At 42.0% G+C, this 18,899-nt stretch overlaps 1 protein-coding gene across 3 annotated transcripts in view; it reads left to right on the forward strand.

Annotated features, from left to right (window-relative positions):
- Positions 1–15,362: 15,362 nt before the first annotated feature.
- The window catches only part of ADGRV1 (adhesion G protein-coupled receptor V1), a 247,800-nt gene continuing 244,263 nt past the window's right edge, over positions 15,363–18,899 (forward strand). For all 3 annotated transcript variants that reach the window (XM_082191331.1, XM_082191333.1, XM_082191334.1), the window contains exon 1: positions 15,363–15,413. In XM_082191331.1, the coding sequence (XP_082047457.1) occupies positions 15,392–15,413 (22 nt within the window). In that variant the 5' untranslated portion in view covers positions 15,363–15,391. The remainder of the gene's footprint in view (positions 15,414–18,899) is intronic.

The raw sequence follows: 18,899 nt of genomic DNA on the forward strand, positions 1-18,899 counted from the left end.
TGAAAAACAGGAAACCAGTGTACGTCACATCCAGCTTCCCATTCCCGTGGGAAAACCCAACAGTACTCTGACTGTGGAATGTAAACATTGTCTTGTGACAAGCACTTCGCTGCACAGTGAAGGAAGCAGAAACCAACATCCTCCCCCTTTCTGTGAACATCACTGGGCAGCGTGTTCGTACAATATCAGTACAAACCCAACTTCTGTACATAGGTACAGTGTTGATCCCTTGATACAATCTTGGACAATACATCAGCAGGAATTTCATTACCTGGCATATAGGACACCGTTACGAGTCCCTTCTGAATATGTTCCCTAGCATGTTGCACCTTCAACTGCAAGTGTTTCGTGCTTTGCTTACAACCTTCCGAATTCAGCAAAGCCAAACATGCTTTGTTGTCCTGGTAAACCTGGATTGGACATTTGACAGGAATTTTCATGTCTTTGCACAATTGTAACAACCATTCACAATCCTTAAGTGAATAAGACAGTGCATTCAGTTCAGCTTCACAAGTACTTAAGCTAATTGTTGTTTGCTTCTTGCATGACCAATCAAATAGACCCTGATTGTACATGTAGCAAACTCCAGACGTACTTTTCCTGTCTGTAGTGTCACTTCCAAAACTTGCATCTGCAAAAATCTCAAGACCACCAGACTTCTGATTGTTAAATCTCAGTCTGTAATGCATAGTGCCTTTCAAATAGTGTGCTATGCGTTTCAGAGCTGTCCAATCCTTAACAGTAGGATTGTTAACTTGTCTGCTTAGCAAATTACAGCTAACAGCAATGTCAGGTCTTGAACATCTGGCAATGAAGTTTAGCTTACCTAGCACACTTCTGTACAGTGTAGTGTCAGAAAATGCTTCTTCAGTGTCTTCTACTTGATAACCTGTTGTCATTGGTGTGTCTACAGGGTTAGCATCCATCAGGTTCAGTTTGCTTAACACATCAGCAATTTTCCGTGACTGGTGTACTAGAATGTTACCACTTTGATCTTTCTCTATTTCCAGAGATAGGTAGTTGTTTACCTCACCAAGATCTTTCATGTCAAAGTGCTCTTTCAGTTGAGCTAGGGCGTTATTGTACATTGTGACATCTTTCCAAAAGAATAAAATATCATCAACATAAAACAAACAATACAGCTTCTTTTGCCCTTCCTCTTTGACAAATACACATGGATCAGCTTTCCCTTGCTGAAAACCTAGAGAAAACAACGCTTCAGTGAGTTTTGTGTGCCAACACCGTGCACTTTGTTTGAGACCATAAAGGGACTTCTTCAGAGCACAAACAAATCCCTGTTTTACCTGTACGCCATCAGGTGGAAGCATATAAAGTGATTCACCTAGAGATCCGTACAAAAACGCTGTATTCACATCGTGGTGACTAATGTGTAGACTCTCCTCTGCAGCTAGCTTGAGCATAAGCCTTATGCTCTCATATCTCACAGTGGGTGAGTAGGTCTCGTGATAGTCTTCACCTGGTACCTGTGCAAAACCTCTGGCTACCAATCTGGCTTTGTGTCTGACTATCTTGCCATTTTGATCAGTCTTCGCTTTGAAGACCCATTTGCTTCCAAGCAGTTTCATTTCTGGAACTACTGGAACTAGCTCCCAAGTTTTGTTCCTTTCTAAGGAATCAAGCTCAGCCTTCATGGCGTTTAACCATGGCTCAGCTTCCTTAGAATCCAAATCCTGGATTTCTTGGAAACTTGAAGGTTCAAATACCTTCTTGGAGCTTTTAACAGCTGCTACTGCTGTCTTAGCAAATTCATCAGCAAATCTCTTTGGAGGTCTGCCTTTTGTGGCTCTTTGTGACCTGCGAATTAGCCTTTGGTCTTCAACACTCTCCTCTTCCTTCTTAGGAGAAAAGTGACCTATTGTGAACAATGGTTCTTCCAATTCCTGATCAGAGCTTTCAGAGGGTCGCATAGAGGCTTTCGCACTCTTGAAATCCTCTGAAGTATCCGATTCAGTTGCAGACTCAGAATCAGAACCTTCATCAGTGGGTGTGGGTTGCTGTTGCTTACCCTCAGTCTCATCACTGTCATCAGGATAACATTGGAAAATTCCCACATTCTCTCCCCACTTGGCATTGTACTCAACACTTCTTGTGAGCCTAATTGTCTTAGAGTCAGTCATCATTATTCTGTAAGAACCTTTCTGATAACCTAGAAAGATACCATGCAAACCACGTTTGCCTAATTTGGAGCTTTGTGGTGAGTGAATCCACATGTCAGAACCAAAAATTTTCATGTGTTTGATGTATGGTTTCTTGCCAAACATCTTCTCATACAGGGTACAACCAATCGCTGAAGATAACCTGCGATTGTAACTGTAAATAAAACACGAGAGAGCTTCGGCCCAATAACTCTCTGGAAGATTGGCATCATGCAGCAAGGTTTTTAACCCTTGGAGCAATGTCTGATTTACCCTTTCGCAAAGTCCATTCTGCCATGGCGAGCGAGGACTGGACAAATCGTGTTGAATTCCTTTCTCAGTCAGAAAAGCTTCAAACTGCTGAGAAGTGAATTCACCCCCGCGATCTGTGAAAAGAATTTTTATCTTCTTACCATGCACATTTTCCAACCAAGCACAGAATTCCTTGAACCTTGGAAAAGCCTCTGATTTCTGCTTGAGATTGTACACGTAAATATACCTGGAAAATGCATCAATGAGAACCATGAAGAACCTATTGCCACCCAAAGAGGGCGATAGTGGACCAACTAAATCAGCATGAACAATCTGGTATGGTTCTGTAGCTTGCCTACTAGACACCTTACCTTTCGCAGCCATTTTCACCTTGTTTGCTGCGCATGCCTTGCACTTCATGTGGTACCTGCAGGGTTTAATAGTCATACCTTCAACCAAGGCAGGCATTTTAGATACTGCCTCAAAATGCAAATGACCAAATTTCCTGTGAAAATCATGAATACATCCTGCATGCAAACTTTTGTTAGAACCTGCAATGCAACAAGTATCATTCTGCACAACATCATCACAATACAAAACAAACAAACGATCAACACATTCAGCATGCAATACATAATCGTCTTTCTTTGTGATGGTGCATTTCTTGTTCTTGAAGGAAACGTCAATGTTCCGTTCATTCAGCTGCATCACACTTAGAAGATTGTGTGTGGCATCTGGAACATACAGTACATCCTGTATCTTTAAGTCCAAACTGTGAAGAACAACAGTTCCGTAGCCTTGACTGGGGATCGTGTGGTCATCCGCCTGGTGAATCGCACCTTCCTGCGGTGTAAAAGACACGAACAGTCGCTTATCATTGCACATGTGGTGGGTAGCTGCTGAATCAACAACGAAGAAAGATCTAGACGTCTTCTGGACCTTTGCAACCTTTGGAGTGAAGCGTGAGACCATTGCCTTGTGCTGCGTTGTCCTGGACACCGGACCTTTGCCTTTGCTTTGGCCTTTTCCACGCGATGAACTTCCGCTGCGCTGCTCTGTCTTGGCCCTGGGATATTTGCATTCCCTCTTCATATGGCCTAGACGTCCACACGAGTAGCATTTCACTGCCTTCAAAGCTTTGGCGCCCTCTGGTGGTTCCACTGCACTCTGGGATGACGTCTGTGAAGACTCCCCCTTACCCATGCAGCTAGCACCCCGGCGATCTGCTTCATTCTGGATCACGGCAGTAACATAGGCTACTGTGAGCTGAGCAGTTGGTTGAACAGTAATCTGGGTGGCAATGGACTCCCAACTTGATCCCAAAGAATGTAGTATCATGAAGGAATACACAGCCTCTGGAAAGGTGAGTCCTCTCTGTTGCAGCTCGTGTCTCAGATTCTGCATCTCCATCAGGTGTTTACGCACATCTCCACCTTCAGCAAGAGTCATACCATGCAGCTTGGCATAGTAGTACATTGAGGAACCAGCTTCTGTCCTCAAGTGAGCCTCTCTTAAAGTGTTCCAAATTTCTTTGGCTGTGGTCTTTCCACGCAACAGACAGAGCTCTTCTGGGGATACTATCAACGTAAGCGTTCCCCGTGCTTTGGAATCCTTAGCAGTCCATTCAGCTGTAATTGGAGCTGGGGGGTTGTCTGTAATAACATTAAACAGACCTTCTTTCCGCAGAATTGCCTCTGCATACTGCACCCACTCCATGTAATTTTTCTTATTGAGCTTAGGAATCCCAAAAGGATCAGCCAGCTTTGCTTCAGCCATCATTGCTGCTTTAATCAAGCTGCGTCACAGTACTGCAGCTTCTTCCAAAAGCACTTGTAAAAAGTACTTTCGCTTTTCCAGCCATCACAAGCCTGTGAGCTTGTGCCTTAAAGCCTTTATCGCGGCAAAACGGCTTTAAAAGTTCAAAGTCCAGCCATAAAGCCATAAACTAGAAACTGGCAGGCTGCTCGGAGCATGAGCACATACCTTCATCAATCAAACTTGACGCGCAGAGCAGATAACGTGATCCGTTTCTCTGTTCCTCTGCCGGCATTCCGACTCGGCTTCTCAGTTTGATTTACGTCTTTCTGGGCCCATAACCAAAATGTTGTTATTGCAGAGTCCTTTGCACAACGGAATGATGAACAATACGTGCCACATGCTTAAGGTTGCTTTATTTTCAGTTCAGAGTTGAGAAATTACAAACATGCATCTTGCCTCTGCGGGAGCAGAGAAGCAACCGTCCTTCTCCTCGGAATGAAGAACACCGAGAGAAAAAGTGAAAAACAGGAAACCAGTGTACGTCACATCCAGCTTCCCATTCCCGTGGGAAAACCCAACAGTACTCTGACTGTGGAATGTAAACATTGTCTTGTGACAAGCACTTCGCTGCACAGTGAAGGAAGCAGAAACCAACAGAGGCTAAAGGTCCCCGCTTTCCCACAGCTGCCTAAATCTCCTCCCCATGGTACTTCCCAAGCAGTCTGAGACTATGTTGATGCTCCTCCTTCTTCATACCTGAATACTGAATCCATGCTGGAGTAGCACACCTGAGGCAAGGAAAAAGGTTAGGTCAGGAAGAAGGACAGTCTACAAAACCTGGAGGTTCCTCTCTCTTTTTTTGTATGTACAGTAGACACATCAGCCTTCAGTGTAATCTGAGTTGCATCTCATCACTTCTAACATCTTATTGGTTTGTTTTTAAACCTTTTCTGTTTATTTTCTCTTGCAGAGAAGTGATTGCTGTCCCATAGAAAGCAATTCAGCTATCCAGGATTTTAGTGCATCTGACTGGGGAGTACCGTGTCTACCAAAACATTAAAAAGCAAGAGCAAAAAGCAGGAATTTGTCATCTTTATAACCTGGATCCTGCTTCATACAAAAAATGTGTTGGGTTTTATTTTTTTTTGTTTGCAAACATTTTAAATATTATTCATTCATTTTATTTATATGCCGTTCTTGCACCAAAAAAACGTAGAACATGCTCAAAGAGGTTTACAACAAAGAAAACAGGGCTACATTTCAAACAAACATGACAAAAGCAATTTCATAATAACATAGCAAAACAGTAGCATAGTAACAATTTCATAATGACATAGCAAAACTATAGCAAATACAATAACATACAAAAAGCCACATTTTGATACACTGTGTGTGTGTGTGTATATATATATATATATATATATATATATATATATGATTGATTACTTAAACAACATACAGCATCCAATAGCAAAAATAACCAGGGAGCTTCACAGTTTCAAACCTTAGTCCTAAAAACACACCTCTCATGATGATGCTCACAGTCCCTAAACTGATATCGTTTATCTTATTGTAACTGGTATTTAAGACTGTTCTGCAGTAAAGCTTTGAAGCACATTCTTATGGAAGAAGAAGAGGATTTTGGATTTGATATCCCACTTTATCACTACCCTAAGGAGTCTCAAAGCAGCTAACAATCTCTTTTTCCCTTCTTCCCCCATAACAAACACCCTGTGAGGTGAGTGAGGCTGAGAGACTTCAGAGAAGTGTGACTGGCCCAAGGTCACCCAGCAGCTGTATGTGGAGGAGTAGGGAATCGAACCCAGTTCGCCAGATTACAAGTCCACCGCTCTTAACCACTACACCACACTGGCTCTCACCACACTTGTGGATTGAATTCATTTCCACACAAGGTCCAGATCAGGGATTCCTCTTAACAACAGACACTGTGTACATTGATCATTCTAAGGTTGTTAATATATGCTTATACATTGATTAATACTCATTTAGTAACTATGATTTACTTGTAGGAATTAATAATCTGCCTGCCTTCCCCAAAGAAAAGCATGAAGAGAAAAGCTTGGCTGATTTGCCTGTCAATGGAGGAATTGAAATGATCTTTCTAAACAGAACAGTTCATTTTACTTGTGATGTCTGTAGATGGCAGAAAAGCTTAGTGGTAAGAAATGTCAGCTGTTAATGTTACTCACCTATTGACAAGGCACATTTGAAACCTTTTTTTTTTAAAAAAAAAAAAAGTATTTTGTGATATTTTAAGAACTTAGAACCTGCCTTTTTTTACCAAGTGAACTCAAGGTAGCTTTCAGAACACAACCAGAACAACGTAAACATCCTTGAATTGCAAACAACATAGCATAAATCAACCAGAAAGTGACAGCTAGAGAAACTTTCAGCCAAGTCCCTTTTTGGACATGACCATGAAAAAAAAGTGGAATTGTCAGTAGCAAAGAAACTGAGAACTCAGCCCTCGTGCATTGTTTTTGAAAGACTGCTTTTTAACACCAATCACATAGCTGTGGGTGGAAACCAACAGAGGTTTGTAGACTCTCCTCAGCAATTCCTGTGACAAAGCTGGGTGTTTATCATGCCACATATCACTGCTGATGTATCTTTAGCAGAACATTACTTTTAAAATATTGGGAGGTACAGCAAGGGGGAAGGTCAGGTTAAGGGAATCCCAGCATTTCTTTCCAGACAGACGCTACAGACACTATTGGATCAAATAAGCATTGCTAGACCAGAGCACTTCCTCAAGGAAAACAAAATAAGGGGGATTTGCTGTGACCCTGCTAACACTCCTTTCTGTAACCATTTGTACCTAATGACATTTTCCCATCACCATACAAAAGGGTATATTTTCAACTTGATGAACAGGACAGTAGCTGTACAACCTATGAATACTAATGTGAATACAGCCTTTCTCCTTCCCTATGTAAATTACTTCACTTATCCTAACAGTGCATATTAAGTGAGTTAACAGGGTCAGTATTAATCATTGCGTGACACCTGTGTGTGCAACTGTAGGAACTCAGTTTGCTTGCCCTTCACTACTTGCCTGGGGTTGAAATCAGAATTTGCAAATGAGGAACATATTAGACAATCCTACTAGTATCTTCAAGGAAGAAAGGAGTTAAATAATTGGAAAAGGCAGGAAACTTGTTTTGCAGAAGCAATTTTAAGGGAAGAAATGCAGCTCAATCATATGGGCAGCTAATCTAGAGCTCATTCAGATGACCAAGCTCTCCTAGGGTAGTTTGGTCAACATAATTTTAGCAAGTGTTGAAGTGAATTTTGTCACCTAGCAACTGCCAATATACAGTAACTAGTACTAATTATTCTTACCTGCGTTATTATTGTTGCTGCTGTTGCTGGTCATAAAACACTGTTGTTATGCATGGTGTTCTACAAACCTTAAGTAGACAGATAAGAAACAGCTATGAAAAACAGTATTTATATCAGATGTACTATGTGATCTGTCTTTAAGCTTTTGTGGTGGTTCTGTATTGGCTTCCTGGAGTTGGGGTTGGAAAGATACCCTGCCCAAAAGTAATATAGGCCTAATTTGAGCAAGCCACAATCCTTGTTTGGACACAATCCCGTAAACCAAGGATTGTGGTTTGTTGCATCTGCTCTCAAAGGAGCAGGAATAAAACTGGGGCAAACTGTTTGTCCATAGAATTATAGAGTTGGAAGGACCATGAGGGCCATCTAGTCCAAGCCCCTACAATGCAGGAATCTCAACTATGCTACTATGACGTTCAAACACAGTCAATATATATAGCCTTAGAAATCTATTTTTTTATTTTAAATGTTTGAAAAGCCCTTTTCAAAAAAGCTCAGAGGTGACAGCATAGTTCAACAGTGTGTGCAGGGGTGGAAGGGGCCTTCCAAAATAAGCAAAATGTTTTTAAAAGCTTTCCTTGTGCATTTTAATTCAGATTTGCTCCACCCCCATTCTTTTGCCCCTTTTGTGTCCACATCGGACTCCTCCTTTTTACAAGACTGGCCGAATGCTTGAGAAATCCATAGATTTCCTTTCACGGAGTATCAGGAATGTTAATGCCAACATCTTACAACTCTTCATAAGCCATAATGTAGCTCATCCTGCAAGAAACTAAAAGAGTTTGCAAGATACAAATATGTTTAACATGACCAAACGGATTGAATGGGGAGAAAAAAAGAAGCCAGTCTTTCTTGGTTTCATTGGTTTTGTCCCAGCTCCCGAATAATAAATCCTTAAAAGCTTCAATATTGATTCAATGAAATGAATGGCTGGATCACTCTGGAGAGGCCCTAGCAAATGGACAAATGCTTCCATGGTTACCCTGCGCTATGCAGTGTGGTTGCCGAGCATTGTTCGTTTCCTCCTCCTGCTATTGAAGAAAAATAACAAACCACAGGGAAGCGCCACACATGGTGCGTATAAAGAGGGAGCAACTTAAAAGATCAAGATCATTGTAGGCAGTCTGACGCGGATTTTAGATAGTGCTGTTTCTCCTAATTTTACTTTGTGTACACAAAGAAAGTACCCTGAGACATATGTTGCTCCTGGCCAAATTAAAGCTTTTTTTTTTATTTGCTTCAAGTGATTCCCCCCCTTTTTTTGCAAAGTTTTACTAATGACCACTTCAAACTATTTTTTTCTCACAATCAAAGCATTTCCAGCTCTTGAAAAGTTTGCCTTTAATATTTTAACGTATTTTGTAAGAAAAGCCACTTTATATCATTTTATTAAATGAAAAATTGAGCAGAAAATGAATGAAATATTGAAGCAGAGGCAAAGAGGTAGTAGCATTCCACACTTTTCGTATAACTTACAGTGTTAATCTGATTAGGTCTTGTGGCGGTGGCATGGGAGATAATTATAATCGGACTGCATTTCAGTCCATGCACTCATAATATGCATTGGTCTCAATAAAAATCCCATGGGATGCAATCACGTTGCTTGGTGGAGTAAGGTGTATTTATCTGCTAGAACAACCTATTTGTGATGAAAAAAGCATATGAGGACACCCAGTATATGTGTAGGACCACTGAAGCAACAAGAAATGCCAAGAAAACATGACATGTTGCTAGCTAATACAAATGGTGTGGTAATGTACTTATTTATATGTTATCTGCTAGGGCAGGGGTATGGACTCTGCACTCCTCCAGATGTTATGGAACTTGACCACCAATGAGCCCCAGCCAGCATGGCCAATGGTAAGGGATGATGGGAGACATAGTCCAACAGCATCTGAAGAACCACATGTTCTTCACCCCTGCCCTAGGGTCAAACCTTTTGGTCACTTTAGCAAATGAGGTTCTCTCCATAATAAAAAAAGATGCAATAAAATAAATAAGTGTGATGGTGAGTACAGTGAGCTCGCATCTTCTGCGGGGATTACTTTCCTGGGATGGAGCATATACTGTACATTAAAATCGTCACATCACATCTGCATGAGCAATCTTAACTTCTAGACCCAGCACACCAAATGGGTCTTACCTTGCAAGCAAGGTGCAGAGCTTTTAAGCTCTCCTTGTTTATAAGGCTTTGGAAGACTCTCTTATGGGGCTAAGTCATCACATCTTAGTTTGTCACACATGCACTGGGCACCCACGGTGTGGGGCATGTCAGCGCTGCTGATTTCTTTACTATATTAATTCATGTTTCAGACCAGTTATCTTGTTATAACAAACCTTAACTACTTTATAGGTTGAATTGTTAGTTATTGAGAAAGTTGAAATGGTTTAGAGTTGTGGTAGCATAACTTATCTTGATTCTGCAGAATTGCGATAAGATCTCCTTGAGGACTATAATATTTATTTAAGTTTCAAACCATCAAGAACATAATAACCCTCCTGAGTCAGGCCAAAGGCCCATTTAGTCTGGCATCCTGTTCTCTCGGTGGGCATCCAGATGCCCCCGGGAAGCTTGCAAGCAGGATCTGACACCGTCTGCATTTGCTATCTCTAGCAACTGGTATCCAAAGGTTTATTTCTTCCAACAGCGGAGTCCACACTGATAACAATAATGAAGAAGACTATAAGAGTGGCATAAGTTAATAAATAACTTCATGTGAAACACACCCACCCACACACCAAGAATTAATTTTAAAACACTTAAGAAGTTTGTTATGTATGTTCTTTTTAAGAGTGTGCACGCGCACACACACATGGCTCATGTAAGATTATCCTGCCCAATTTCACAAGATCTCTCTCCTCCTACCACAACCCCATGCTTCACAAACCACAGTGCTTAGCAGGTCCTTCTAACCCTCTGAACAGGCTTTTCTGGGGAGGGTACAGGGGGCTGGAGAGAAAGCTTGGCGGAGCAAGCTGCCTGTTGCTTACATTACCTTTGGATACAACCCAAAGTATTTAAACTGCAATAAAGACATACACAGAAATATTAAGTGACTGACAACTTGACATCCTTTCAAGGGCATCCAAAATTGCCACATTTGGTAGCTGGCTTGCTGCACCTCAAGGTAGGGCTGACTTCATTGCCCATTTGTAGATGCGGATGTTTTGCTGTTTAAAATAAATAGGCAGTAATGCTTCTGAGGACCAGTTGCTGAAAGAGAGTGCTCTTGTTCTCAGGTCCTGCTTGTGGTTTCTCATAGCAGTGGAGTACCTTGGTCTCAAATTTCAGTGGCACTCTGGACAACGCCAAAATTTAGCACCCTCCCACCTCTCACCTTCCATTATATATCATCGATGTGACGCCGCCTGCAGTGCCCCCAAGGATGTGTGCCCAGTGTGACTGAACCATTCACACTCCCCTAAATCCATCCCTGCTCATAGGTATCTGGTTGGCCATGGTGAGATCAGGAGGCTGGAGAAGATGGGTCACTGGCCTGAATCAGCAGGCGCTTCGTATGTTCTAATATTATTATGTGCCATCTCCACTCAGTTCATTTAGTTTAAACACTAACCACTGCATGGAGCAATTAGGTTTTGGACTCAGAGTGCAATGAATGCATAATTTATCTTGGTGCTAAGCAAAGATTTCTTTAAGATATTTCTGCTGCTGAAATGTCACTTGATGGAAATGCTAAAGGAGGAAAGAGTTGTCTATTCTCCTTCTTTAGTTTCTCTTCAAAAGTGTAAAAGAAGTTGGGCAGAAGCATCTGCTTGCAAAATTGATTAATTGTGAACTGCACTGTGATCTTCGGATGAAGGGTTGTATACAAATTTAATAATAATAATAACAATAATAATATTGTATTTATTCAAATGTCATGCACACCTTTTTTGGCCAAATTATGTCTTGAAAATTAGGGTCCGCATTGGATTTGATGGAGCATTTAAATTTACCAGCAAATACTTGTTTGGCTTCAAGGTTTTGAAAATTGAGGTGCACATTAGATTCACGTAAATATGGTAATACTACTACTAATAATATATCGAACATTCACATTTGTATTTGCTACTACCCTGTATTGATGTTTAAACACTTTGGAGATAGCAGAGAAAATGTAACAGGTGGGAAAGAAGCAATTATTGCTAAATCCTCTCCATTGTCTGGTAAGTGGCCATTGCTATTATTCTTTGACCATTACAGTCTCACTGTGGAAATCTGTTTGTGGTTGGCAGTGTTGTGAATTCTTCTTCTCATTCTTTGCAGATAGTTACAACATAAAACTTCCAAAGAGCTTGAGAACAACATGCCCTTTCCTCACCATTATATGGGTTATTGTGACAAGTGTCTAAGAACTCAACACAAAACAATCCATTGTATTTATGAAACATCCTCTTTGTAAAATGTCCACTATGCTCATATTCTGAACTGTGCTATCCTTCAGAACCCTTATTTACAAATTCCCTTGTCTTCATTGGGAAAATTTCTTTGATATCTATCACGAAACTTTCCTTTGATACTGGGCACATACCGGTAACTTTCCTGCCAAGTCCTTCACAACAAAGACAAGTTATTTCAATAATATCTGCCAATAAAATCAAGAAACTGCCTGCTGTATAATATTCAAGCCACCCAAATACCCTTCTTGACAGAGGAACATCTCTTACTTTTCATCATCAGAACTTCCTACAAAACACTTTTCTTTTAATAATTCATCATTTAACATTTATCACTATTGTGAAATCTGCACATATCATGTTGTGTGCTATATCACCAGTCTCTTGGGAGCCCATAATTATCAATGCACAGAACATGGCTGGTCACTCATAACTATACAGGGCTGGCAGTGACTTTTTGATTGCTTCCCACAACCTTGGTACCGGCACGCAAAGCGATGTATATTGGCATATAGTTGTTCTGTGTTTGGTGTTCATGCTCTCATAAGACCCCCTGGGATGAAATTCAATGGCACCCTTCTTTTGGACCACCCGCACTCTGCTTCACAGGATCTTACACCAACTTTTTGGTACAATGCCAAGGCTTGTGAAGTTGTGCTGGAAAAGCAGTCGCTGCACACAACCCTGTGGTCTTTTTTATTATTATTGCTTAGCACATAACCTATTAAGATCAAGCAGTGTTAGTCACTCTTTCCTTCTCTAAGCTCCTTTCCTCCGCCCACGTTTTTCTTTCAAGTCCCCCTTGTCTTCTGTCTTCATTCATGCCATGCCAGTAAAAGGAAAAAGGCAAGACTTGAAAACAAACAAACAAACTGGAGGCCGCTGCTGCTGCTTTCAGTTGTGTTTTGTCCTCCTCTGAGGCATTTTTCAAAGTGTGCAGCTCAGTACAAAGAAGGAAAGGGAATGTCTAACCACACAATTAGGACCTATTCTTGCTATATCTTCCATATTAACAACAAATTTCTTTTAAAGGCGAAATCAAAGCTGAGCTGGAGAGGACATATTTTAAAGCAAGATGTGACCATCTAATTTTCACCCTTAAGATCTGTAGAGGTTTAAACCGCTATGCAGGCAGCATGTGGAGTCTTCAGGAATGGCTTTGGAGTGCCTTGTGTCAGGCAGCAATAACCTTTCAGACAGAAAGGCAGGAAGAAGAGGTTGGGGGATGATAATGACAGGCTCCTGTTGACACTGACCAGGCCTTGTCTGACATAAAGCAGTTGTCCATCTCAGAAAAGCAGCAATGTAGTAGAAAAATCACTGTAAACACGGGCACTGTTCCTCAATAAGCAAAGAGAAAAATAAAATTGTCGTCGTGAGGCTGCATGTAGTATTGCTTCTATTATCACCAAGAATAATAAAACTCACTGAATTTGAGGAACTTGGCAGAAAGCCAACATTTAGCATCCTATTGATAAAAATGTAGTGTATGTCTCAATAAACATTAAGATCAGCCTGATACTTTCAAGACAACAACTGGAGAAGCCTCAGATACTTTGTATCATCACATTGTTTTTAAGTGGAGAATGTATGTTCCCAGTCTCTGTTAAAAAGTCCTAACACGTTTTTTAATGGCATAAACTTTTAAATTTTGTTTTGCTTTCTAGGGGAGGGATTACACAATATGCAAGCAGAGGTGGTTGCCAGAGTTTTACACGCAGTCATCAAAACAAAAATTAAATTGCAGACTTTGCAATCTAACATCCACTATTTCTTTTTGTCAGGGTTCTTAATTGGTTTTTCAACGATACACCTTTTGCATAAGGTCACAAAAGAGAAATTTAATAAAACAAGAAGTACAAAAACAAACAACTCCCCTCATGCCAGAAGCGATTCAGTTTTTTTCTGTCAGAGAGTGGCGCCATCCAGCAGGGCCCATACCTGTCTCACAACTGCATCCCATATGACGAATGAAATAAGTCCATTGGCCGGGGTGCCAACTTGAATAAAATATTGGGGGTGGGGGCTTTCCAGGTAAACCCCGCCCTGCATAATCGATCACAAGACAGGACACATACACACCATTTGAATGGCAATGCCCCTCAACTTTGGGGAGCCGAAGGAACCTTGGCCTCTTGGCTCCTATGACACTGACTGAACTACCTTGCTGGAGAATCACATTTTCCTTAGGTGGAAAGTACCGGTAACACTAGAAAGAAAGAAAGAAAGAAAGAGAGAGAGAGAGAGAGAGAGAGAGGTTCCTGGAACTAAAGTCAACTCCTGAAAGAATATACAGTACAGTGGTACTGTGTTTCTCAAACGCCTTGGTACTCAAACAACTTAGAATCCAAACTCTGCAAACCTGGAAGTAAGTGTTCCTTTGCAAACTGTTTTTGGAAGCTGAACGTGCTCCATAAGAGTGTTACGCTTCCGATTTGAGTGTTATGCTGAAGTCTGTCTGTTTCTGCTATTTATTTTGAGTTTTTGTTTTTGTGGCTCTTTTGCTTTGTTTTCGCGACTGTGTGGAACCCAGTTCAGCTACTGATTGATTGATTGTGTGCCTGCAGGGCATGGTTTATTGCTTTCATTTTATGGATCAATGGTCTCGTTAGATAGTACAATGCATGTTAAATTGCTGTTTTAAGGGTTGTTTTTAAAAGTCTGGAACGGATTAATCCATTTTGCACTACTTTCTATGGGAAAGTGTGCCTTGGTTTTGGAATGCTTTGGTTTTGGAACAAACTTATGGAACAGATTAAGTTTGAGAACCAAGGTAACACTGTATCTAGAGTCTCTGCAACACAACACACACATTAATACTGGTGGTCAGGGATGCCAACTTGAATAAAATATTGGGGGGGGGTCCCAATAATTGATCACATGACGCAGCGCATGCACACCATTTGAATGGCAATGCTCATAAACTGGGGGGGGTGGCCCCCTCAAAGACTTTATTGGGGGTACTCCTCTAGGAGTTGACTCCTATATTGGTGGTACTTTTATTTTGCAATAATAATAATACTGTCACTTGGCAAGACCTGAGGGAACCCTCTGCACATGCTCAAGCGCCCTCTTCTTTCCTAGATGTCTCCCTTTCCCAGGGCTGCTGCTGAATCCCTTTGAAAAGCCCCAGGCTCAGCTCAGTCCCAATCAAGAAGCCTGAATGCCGGAGGCGCGAGGGGGGGGGGGCGACTCTCCTTCCCGCCTCGCCTGCGGCCAGTCCCCTCACGAAGGGGCCGCGGGGTGGGTGGCCCCCTTGTCTCCTCCCAGCCGCCGCGAGAGCTGAGAGGAAGACGGCGACGAGGTGGAGGAGCATCAGGAGGAGGAGGCGGGGAGGAGGGTCCAGGCTGCAACGCGCCCGTGAGCCGTCGGAGGGCTGGCCAGGACGGGACGCGGCGGCGGCATGCCGGCGTGAGTGACAGGGCGCGAGCGAGCGAGCGAGCCAGCGAGTCCACGGGACGCCCATGTCCGCATCCCCGGGTCTAGGTAGGTAGGTGCCTCGCCAGGGCTCCCGGCCGGCCGTGGGAAAGTCGCCCTCCCCTCGCGGCGCTTGCAGCACCTGTTGCTGCCGGCGAGCTCTTCCCCTCAGCGTTTTCCCTCAGCGTTTTCCCGCTCATCTTTCCCCTCGCGCTGCACCCGGGAAAGGGTCCCGCCTCGCTTCGCCGCCCGGGAGCCTCTTACTCGGGAGTAAGCGGGCTTTCTCGGGTTCCGTTTGCAGGGGACGGTCCGGGGCGCCGAGCGCCGCCGCGAAACCCGCAGCGCCCCGGTCCCCCTTTCGCCATTGCTTTGAATGGGTCGCGCTTTTTCCTTGGGAGCAAAGCAGAGGTGCTGCCTCACTCAGTGGCGTAGCGTGGGGGGTGCAGGGGGGGCCGGCCGCACCGGGCGCAACATCTGGGGGTTAGGGTTAGGGGGCGCAAATCCACGGGTTAGGGGGCGCAAATTACTTGCCTTGCCCCGGGTGCTGACAACCCACGCTACGCCACTGGCCTCACTGTCCTCCTCCCGCCCTCAATTCTCATCTCTCTCTCTCTCTTTTAACGCTTTCCCATGTCTCTGCCTTCTAAAATAGTCTTTTTTTTGGGGGGGGGGACAACCATTCGAAGCGATGGCTTTGCATTGCTAGCTGTAAAACAATAAATTAAAGTCAATGCGAAACTACCCCCCCCCAATTCAAAGAATGGTTTGCTCGGCTTTAAAAAGTGCAATTGCTATGTATGGGGATTGGGCAGGCTTCTTTCGTGGGTGGCATCCGACGCATTCCTACACAGAGTAGACCCTCTGAAATCAATGGGCTTAGGTGAGTCAAAGCTAGCTGAAGTCCATTCGTTTTAGTTAGTTCGGCTTCTCTGGCTACAATCCATAATGTTGAATTATGCATTACTCAGATGTGGAACTTCAGCCCTCCTGTTGCTTTAGGTCCCTCCTGCCATGTAAATACACCCCCTACATGCTATGATCAGGATTTGTGGGGGGACATGTGCTTTATACATAGAGATCATAGAGTTGGAGAGGTGGAAGGGACCCTGAGGATCATCTAGCAACGCAGGAATATGCAACAAGCAGGTGAATGATAAAATATAGAACAAAGAGCATCTACAGATGAAATTCTTCCTCTTTTTCACATGCAGTTTCCATTCTTATCTAGAATGCAACAACTCAGAAACAAGGTATTAACCTGGAAATGCTGAGAAATAAATCATTTACACAGAGATCAAGAACATGATGTTAAATGACTGTAAGGTTACAATCCTATATACACTTACCCGAGAGTAAGTCAATACGCTAATTGGGGCTTACTTCTGAGTGAGCATGTACAGGACTGTGCTGTTGGTTTCAGTGGAAAATAAGCATGTGCTTAACCCCCTTGAATGAAATTAATGGAGCATGTAGTCCAGTACTGTGTATTTTTACTCTGAAGTAAGTTCCACTTAGGTCAGTGAGACTTACTCTCCAGTAAATGTCTATGAGACTGAAGTCTTGTAATCCTATGCCTACTTGCTAAGAAGTCCCATTGTGTACCAGACCACCAGGTACTATGAACGAAATATTGTTTAAAGTTGTTGTCAAATGTCTATGATTCAGTCAGTAATTCTTTCACAAATTTGTACCTTAAGTTGTGAAATAAATGTATTATCCACAATGACTTGGGCTCATAATGGTTCACTTTCCATATGATAATAGGTTTGAACGATATGATAACAGACACAAATCATGGTGTTAAAGTTGCCATTGACTTAAAAAGGGAGTAAGGGTTTTTATTAGTGTTAGCAAAATTTCTGGTTTTGAGTGCTACAACTTTGGTCAGAAATTGCAAGTACAAATGAAGTTGTGCATGGGTTAGAGTGAGCCTAATAAAATGTAAGCATTGGTTAAATCTTTGTGCACTTTCAGGTATGGAACAGATGTGGACAAGATTATAAGTGCTTTTGTCCTGTTCTTTTTAAAAGCAAAAAAAAGCAAGCACATTCAAACTTCATCAGTAAAAGAAATGAGACTCAAAGAGCTTTTAAGGCAGGCTGAATTGTGGTCAGCAATTGTATATAGAAAATATTTCCTTCAGTCTTGCAGGGCTAATGTTACTCAACTGGAGTTGTTGGGAGCCAATGTCATTTAATGTCATAAAGCCCACCAATTTATGAAGAAATGTGAACATGTGATATTGTTTAGAGAGCTTATCAGATACACTTCAGTTACATTACTTGTATCCCATTACTTAGTTGAAAGTGGCTACTTGGGTGAGTAGAGTTAAATGTCTCTTGGCTTGTCAAGATGTACACAAATGGGATTTGTGGAATTATTCGTCTCTTAAATTACTGGTTATAAAATTTTGAGAAATAATTACAAAAATTTCCATAATTAGTGTTGCTTCCACTGTTCAGATTCCTGTTTGAGTCAAGGTATACAATTATTCAAGAAGAAGAAATAATGAACTTGTTAAGCCTTGTACTGTTCTGAGTCCAAATACTGATTTGTGCAGAGTCCAAAATCACTGGACACATGTGTAGGTTTACATATGTGAGCACTTCTTACCTATTTCAGTAGCACTCCTACCACTTCTGAACCAATTTAGTTTTATTCTATTTTTTAGGTAAGGCTCAAGCTAAGATAGGGCATGTAGTGTATCATAAATAGTTACAGTGAGAACATTACCTTTGTTTACATTTGAACACCCTAACTGTCCAATTCAAGTTATATACCAGATAAGAATTTATTTCTTTGTTTCAACTCTTCTGTCAAAAGTAGACTTTGAGGGATATAGAGACAAACAGCTTTTTATTCTAAAGCTAAACACCACTTCTATAAAGCGGAGGGACTGTCAAATCTGGTAACTGCAGAGATCATTCTGCTACCATAATCCAAATGAAGACACTCTATGTAAATAAAGCTACACTTACATAAATAATCCAATTCCTGGATGTCCTTGCATGAGAAATTCAGCAGTGTGGAAATCTTTGTTGTGCTTCTTCAGGAAAAGTGGAATTCAGCTTAAGAAGGCTTGAATGCCTGAGAGCTCATTTTATATTAAAAAGTGCTAAAAATCCTATGGCTGCTGCATAAATGGAGTAATAATAGCACATTTGGTCAAGCACTTGCAAAGTGCACTGAAACTTGTAAAGACGGTTTCAGTACATCAGCCAGTTCATATGTGAAATAAATTTATTTACAAAGTAAATGGTGCTGCTGCATTCCTGTGACAATGCAGAATAGGTTGATGTGCTATATACACACAACCTCTTTGATTGCTGCAGGTTTTGAATATGGCAAAGAGAATAACAAACGTCCCTGAGCTGAAGTATGCTAAATATTGGGGGGTGAGGAGAAATATGCTCCATCACGTTCAATTACATTAAAATCTGTTTGTGACCCTGCCGCTCATTGGCTTCAAGAAGCTGGCCTCCTTTCCCCCAGTTGCTTCTCCTAGGCTGATCTTGCACTGCTTTAGTGGGGATTTAACATGGCTCTAATTCAGCC

The sequence above is a fragment of the Podarcis vaucheri genome (genome assembly GCF_965113315.1).
Source record: "Podarcis vaucheri genome assembly, chromosome: 11".
In the NCBI taxonomy this organism is placed as follows: Eukaryota; Metazoa; Chordata; class Lepidosauria; order Squamata; family Lacertidae; genus Podarcis; species Podarcis vaucheri.